The 7,244-nt window shown below is 41.0% G+C and overlaps 1 protein-coding gene across 4 annotated transcripts in view; it reads right to left on the bottom strand.

Moving 5' to 3' along the window:
- Window positions 1-4,864: 4,864 nt before the first annotated feature.
- The window catches only part of LOC141055129 (3-beta-hydroxysteroid sulfotransferase-like), a 112,124-nt gene continuing 109,744 nt past the window's right edge, over window positions 4,865-7,244 (bottom strand). For all 4 annotated transcript variants that reach the window (XM_073552104.1, XM_073552103.1, XM_073552101.1 and 1 more), the window contains one exon: window positions 4,865-6,397. In XM_073552104.1, coding sequence (XP_073408205.1) covers window positions 6,294-6,397 — 104 coding nt within the window. In that variant the 3' untranslated portion in view covers window positions 4,865-6,293. The remainder of the gene's footprint in view (window positions 6,398-7,244) is intronic.

Below are 7,244 nucleotides of genomic sequence, written 5' to 3'. Positions count from 1 at the left end.
AAAGACGCATATAAATATCCATGGTACTGCTGAAAACATCATCTTGTCCCGCAAAAAACGAGCCACCAAGCAGCATCATCAGTGAAAAAATAAAAAAGTTATAGCTCACAGAATAAAGCGATGCAAAAATAATTATTTTTTATATAAAATAGTTTTCATTGCATAAAACCGACAAAAACATAAAAAAAGACCTAAATGAGGTATCGCTGTAACCGTACTGACCCGAAGAATAAAACCGCTTTATCAATTTTACTGCACGCGGAACGGTGTAAACGCACCCCCCCAAAAGAAATTTATGAAACGCTGGTTTTTGTTCATTCGGCGTCCCAAAAATAGGAATAAAAAGCGATCAAAAAATGTCACGTGCCCGAAAATGGTACCAATAAAAACGTCAACTCGTCCCGCAAAAAATAAGACCTCACATGACTCAGTGGGTCAAAATACAGAAAAATTATAGCTCTCAAAATGTGGTGATGCAAAAACTATTTTACAATAAAAAGCGTCTTTTAGCGTGTGACAGCTGCCAAAAATAAAAACCGCCATAAATAGTAAATCAAACCCCCCGTTATCACCCCCTTAGTTAGGGAAAAATAATAAAACTAAAAAAAAAGTATTTATCTCCATTTTCCCGTTAGGGTAAGGCTGTGTGCACACGCTGCGGATTAGGTGCGGATTCATCCGCGCGGATTTTGTAAAATCCGCAGGTCAAACCGCAGGTCAAAAGACCTGCGGTTTTACCTGCAGATTGCTCTGCGGTTTTGTCCTGTGGTTTTTCATCTCCTCAATAGAGGAGATGGCAAACCGCAGGAGAATCCGCAGAAAGAATTGACATGTCAATTCTTTCTGCGGATTGAAAACCGCAGATAATCCGCGCGGAAAATTCCGCACCGTCTGCACTGCGGTTTTTGATTCCCATAGGGAATCATGGTACTGGGGTCCGCAGCAGCCAAAACTGCTGCGGAACCGCAGCAAAATCCGCAGCGTGTGCACACAGCCTTAGGGTTAGGGCTAGGGTTAGGGCTAGGGTTAGGGCTAGGGTTAGGGCTAGGGCTAGGGCTAGGGCTAGGGCTAGGGCTAGGGCTAGGGCTAGGGTTAGGGCTCAGATTAGGGTTAGGGGTGTGTTGGGGTTAGGGTTGGAGTTATAATTGGGGGTTTCCACTGTTTGGGCACATCAGGGGCTCTCCAAATGCAACATGGCGTCTGATCTCAATTCCAGCCAATTCTGAGTTGAAAAAGTCAAATGGTGCTCCTTCCCTTCCAAGCTCTGCCATGCGCCCAAACAGTGTTTTACCCCCACATGTAGGGTATCAGCCTACTCAGGACAAATTGCAAAACAATTTTTGGGGTCCAATTTCTCCTGTTACCCTTAGGAAAATAAAAAATTGGGGGCAAAAATATAATTTTTGTGGAAAAAAATGATTTTTTTATTTTCACGTCCGAGTGTTATAAACTTCTGTGAAGCACTTGGGGGTTCAAAGTGCTCACCACACATCTAGATAAGTTCCGTGGGGGGTCTAGTGTCCAAAATGGGGTCACTTGTGGGGAGTTTCAATAGTTTAGGTACATCAGGGGCTCTCCAAACGCACATGACACCCGCAGACCATTCCATCAAAGTCTGCATTCCAAAACGTCACTGCTTCCCTTCCGAGCCCCGACGTGTGTCCATACAGTAGTTTTCTCCCACATATGGGGTGTCAGCGTACTCAGGCCAAATTGGACAACAACTTTTGGGGTCCAATTTCTCCTGTTACCCTTGGGAAAATGAAAAAATTGGGGACTAATTGATCATGTTTCTGGAAAAAATACGATTTTTTTATTTTCATGCCCTGGCATTATAAACTTCTGTGAAGCCCTTGGGGGTTCAAAGTGCTCACCTCACATCTAGATAAGTTCCTTAGTGGGTCTAGTTTTCAAAATGGGGTCATTTGTGGGGGGTTTCCACTGTTTAGGTACATTAGGGGCTCTCCAAAGGCAACATGACACCCGCAGACCATTCCATCAAAGTCTGCATACCAAAACGTCACTACTTCCCTTCCGAGCCCCGACGTGTGCCCATACAGTAGTTTTCACCCACATATGGGGTATCAGCATACTCAGGACAAATTGGACAACAACTTTTGGGGTCCAATTTCTCCTGGTACCCTTGGGAAAATAAAAAAATGGTGACTAAAAGATCATGTTTGTGGAAAAAATACGAATTTTTTTTTTCACGCCCGGGCGTTATAAACTTCTGTGAAGCACTGGGGGGTTCAAAGTGCTCACCACACATCTAGATAAGTTCCTTGGGGGGGTCTAGTTTACAAAATGGTGTCATTTGTGGGGGGTTTCCGCTGTTTAGGTACATTAGGGGCTCTCCAAAGGCAACATGACACCCGCAGACCATTCCATCAAAGTCTGCATTCCAAAACGTCACTACTTCCCTTCCGAGCCCCGACGTGTGTCCATACAGTAGTTTTCTCCCACATATGGGGTATCAGCATACTCAGGACAAATTGGACAACAACTTTTGGGGTCCAATTTCTCCTGGTACCCTTGGGAAAATAAAAAAATGGTGACTAAAAGATCATGTTTGTGGAAAAAATACGAATTATTTATTTTCACGCCCGGGCATTATAAACTTCTGTGAAGCACTGGGGGGGTCAAAGTGCTCACCACACATCTAGATAAGTTCCTTAGGGGGTCTAGTTTCCAAAATGGTGTCATTTGTGGGGGATTTCCACTGTTTTGGTACATCAGGGGTTTTCCAAACGCGACATGGTGTCCGATCTCAATTCCAGCCAAAAACGTCAAATGGCGCTGCTTCCCTTCCGAGCTCTGCCATGCGCCCAAATAGTGGTTTACCCCCACATGTGGGGTATCAGCGTACTCAGGACAAATTGCACAATAACTTTTAGGGTCCTGTTACCCTTGGAAAAATAAGAATTGAGGGTGAAAAGATCATTTTTGTGGAAAAAATATGATTTTTTAATTGTATGGCTGTATGTTATAAACTTCTGTGAAGCCCATGGGGGTTCAAAGTTCTCACCACACATCTAGATAAGTTCCTTAGGGGGTCTAGTTTCCAAAATGGTGTCATTTGTGGGGGGTTTCCACTGTTTTGGTACATCAGGGGTTTTCCAAACGCGACATGGTGTCCGATCTCAATTCCAGCCAAAAACGTCAAATGGCATTGCTTCCCTTCTGAGCTCTGCCATGCGCCCAAATAGTGGTTTACCCCCACATGTGGGGTATCAGCGTACTCAGGACAAATTGCACAATAACTTTTAGGGTCCTGTTACCCTTGGGAAAATAAAAATTGGGGTGAAAAGATCATTTTTGTGGAAAAAATATGATTTTTTAATTGTACCGCTGTACGTTATAAACTTCTGTAAAGCCCTTGTGGGTTCAAAGTTCTCACCACATATCTAGATAAGTTCCTTGGGGGGTCTAGTTTCCAAAATGGGGTCACTTGTAGGGGGTTTCCACTGTTTAGGTACATCAGGGACTCTTCAAATGTGACATGGCGTCCGATCTGAATTTCAGCCAATTTTGCATTGAAAAAGTCAAATGGCGCTCCTTCCATTCTGAGCTCTGCCATGCGCCGAAACAGTCATTTCCCCCCACAAATCAGGTATCAGCGTACTCAGGACAAATTGCACAATAACTTTTGCAGTCCAATTTCTCCTGTTACCCTTGGTAAAATAAAAAAAATTGAACCTGAAGTATTTTTTTTGTGAAAAAAAGTTAGATGTTCATTTCTTTTTAAATATTCAAAAAAATTCCTGTGACGCACCTAATGGGTTAATAAACTTCTTGAATGTGGTTTTGAGCACCTTAAGGGGTTCAGTTTTTAGAATGGTGTCACTTTTGGGTATTTTCTATCATATAGACCCCTCAAAGTGGCTTCAAATGTGATGTGGTCTTAAAAATAAAATGGTGTTGTAAAAATGAGAAATCGCTGGTCAACTTTTAACCCTTATAACTTCCTAACAAAAAAAAATTTTGGTTCCAAAATTGTGCTGATGTAAAGTAAACATGTGGGAAATGTTACTTATCAAGTTTTTTGTGTGCCGTATCTCTGTGATTTAAGAGCATAAAAATTCAAAGTTGGAAAATTGCGAAATTTTCAAAATTTTTGCCAAATTTCCATTTTTTTCACAAATAAACGCAAGTTATTTGAATGAAATTTTACCACTAACATGAAGTACAATATGTCTTGAGAAAACAATGTCAGAATCACCGGGATCAATGGAAGCGTTCCAGAGTTATGACCTCATAAAGGTACAGTGGTCAGAATTGTAAAAATTGGCCCGGTCATGAACGTGCAAACCACCCTTGAGGGTGAAGGGGTTAAACAGACCCGCACACACCAGCACACACACAGGGACACACGCACACACACAGAGACATGCAGACACGCACACACACTACACGCAGACCCCTGCAAACAGACACGCACAGTCTCTACCCACACTCCGCCCACACACTTCCCTCCTCCAAATCTGCAGCATTTTCTTGCACCCATATCCGCAACAAATTCACAGATCTTTTTAACATCTGCGGTTTTGTTGAGTATGTGCCTCACTCAATGGAAGTCAATGGGTGAAGAAACGCTGCAGAGCCACAAAAAGAATTGACGTGCTGCGGGAAAAAAAAACCACCGCAAATCTGCATGGATTTTTCCTCAGCATGTGCACAACAAACCCGAATTTTCTATTCACTAACATTGGATGCGCACTACATTGATGTGAATCCGTGCTTCCAAAAAGGCTGAAGATCCGCATCTAAATCTGCAACGTGTGCACATACCCTGGGGGTTCAAGTTGCTCACCACACATCTAGATAAATTCCTTGAGCATAGTAATCAAAGCAGAGAAAGAAGTAATGCCATAAAAATATGAAATTTTATTAAGGCACATAGGCCAAACATTAAAAACCACAATAAAAAGATTCCGGTGCAAGCCGGCCAGACAAGGTAAGTATACGAAAGAATATCAATTAATGCAGGAAACATTGTAAATGACAACAGTATTATGCCAATAGGGAGTCACATTGTATCTCATATAGCATCAAAATAGCTAGTGAATGTCTCCCTACACACTAGTTATGCTCTTGTTGCACAGATTATGTTGTGCTGAAAAGAGAGTAGAGCATGCTAAGTTACCACCCGGCATATAGATCATCCTGCAGTGTCGCCCAAGTGGTACATCAGTACAGATAAAAGATCGTAAAATGTCGTTATACTAAATATATGGTCTCCCCTGTACCGCAGAGATAGAGTTAGGTACTGCTACATGTGTAAAGTGCGTATGAATAGCCCACACTGTCTACATAGGGAAGGCTGTCATAACTACTGTCCACCCAAATAGTCCATATGTATTTATAATTAATCCATAATGATTATGCCAGGTGCAATCATGATAACAAATATACATATGGAGTAATCTGCCCCAGTGTGTGTTCTAGGTAAGAACCTAATCCATAATTCATCCAAGGGGATGAAGCTGTGGTGAAACGCGCGTCAGGGATAAGGCCTGACAAGGTTGTATACGTCTTTTTGCACTGTACATGTTTGCTGCTATAGATGAAGGCCCCCATTTTTTGTATCTAATGGGCGCCATGTGTACACTCATATGATTGGATATGTCATTTTTTGTTATAGACCAGCCCATACATAGGGAAACTCTGGGTGTGGACGCCATACTTGATAGATTGCACTGCTAAGCAGGGTCATATATTGAGCACTTCTGTTATGGGATCAGGTTCTTACCTAGAACACACACTGGGGCAGATTACTGGCTTCTGAACTTGGACTCCTTGACCACTCTGACTCATGGCTTGGCCATGAGAAGAAACTGGTTTAAGATCATAAATATTAAAAGTATGAAAATTGTGAAATTTTCATAAGTTTCGTCAAATTTCTGATATTTTCAGAAATTAACACAAGTCACATTGAATAAATTTTACCACTATCATGAAGTAAAATATGCCACAAAAATATTCTCAGAATCACTGGGGTACATTAAAGAGGTCTAGAGTTATAACCACATAAAGTGACACTGGAATTGTAAAAGTTGGCCTGGTGATAAAGGTAAAGACAAAAGGGTTAAAAAAGGAATCTTTTTACTAAAATGGATGCAAATATTTTTTATTGAATAATTTCATACATCCTATTGTAAATAGCGAAGTAATTCTTACTCTCCAATGCCAATATACTGTATATTTAGACTTTATAGACTTCCAAGGTATTCCCTAATGCCTGAGATAAAATGTGAAGTGGAGACATCCTAACCCAGGATTTCTTATCTACATCTTTATGCAAAGGAAAAGTTAATGTCTTTCATACAGTCTTTGTAAATCCTTTCAAATTCCTCTTCTTGAGCAGGCGTGAAATGATTCTTATGATCTCCAGCAATGCCTAAAGAAGAAAAAAAATACTTTGTTACAATACAAGTGTATACAATCTACTTAGTCGTACAGGTAGCAGTGGTTTACTAAGAATCTTTTGGCTAGCTGTCCATGAATGAATTTGCCTTTATTACACATATGATTACTGTTATCTAAAACAGCCTAAAACAAGGGAATTCAAGCAGATAAATGCTAATATATATTTTGGTAATTAGTATGTGACAAGAAGCAGAAAAGTTATTTTCCCGATATAGTGTTTGGGCACAAGGCAACTACCTGCCTGTTCTATCTGGTGTGCCGGTGAAAATGGTCACTACCGGCTCCTGCTGGCTATTCAGATGCTCCACATCAGCAGCGCAGCTTTTCTTTTTCCGGGCAGCTTTGTGGACAGGGTGTGACAAAATAGTCATATCTTCCATTAATGTTCCTAGTGCAAGGAAACCACCTAACTATCCTCCACAGTGGCTGTCTACCATGGGTGTCCAATGTCCATCCTAGTTTTTTATGGTACAATATTAATATATTGTATCTATTAATCGAGCTGACAGGACACCCCTTGATTATATGGTGATAACAGACAACAGATCTGTTCCAATGTTTCTAAAAAATGTCATTTACAGAGAATTGAAGGCATAATGTGCATTAATTAGCCCATTTACAGGTATTAAGGAACACATATTGGGACACATCTCTTGTTCTCTGAACTCATGTTCTTCATTCAGATCTATTGCTACAGGTGCATTAAATCTATCCTCTGGTCATGCAGTCTGCCTTTTCTGACATTTCCGAAAAAGATTGGATTGAACTAAAGAGATTACCAAAATCATGATTCAGCATGGAGCACTATAATATGGACA

This window comes from Dendrobates tinctorius, unplaced genomic scaffold, assembly GCF_039654945.1.
Source record: "Dendrobates tinctorius isolate UK_male_01 unplaced genomic scaffold, ASM3965494v1 ptg000184l, whole genome shotgun sequence".
In the NCBI taxonomy this organism is placed as follows: domain Eukaryota; kingdom Metazoa; phylum Chordata; class Amphibia; order Anura; family Dendrobatidae; genus Dendrobates; species Dendrobates tinctorius.
The sequence above is the reverse complement of the archived record's forward strand: the minus strand, read 5'-3'. Positions and strand labels throughout refer to the sequence as shown.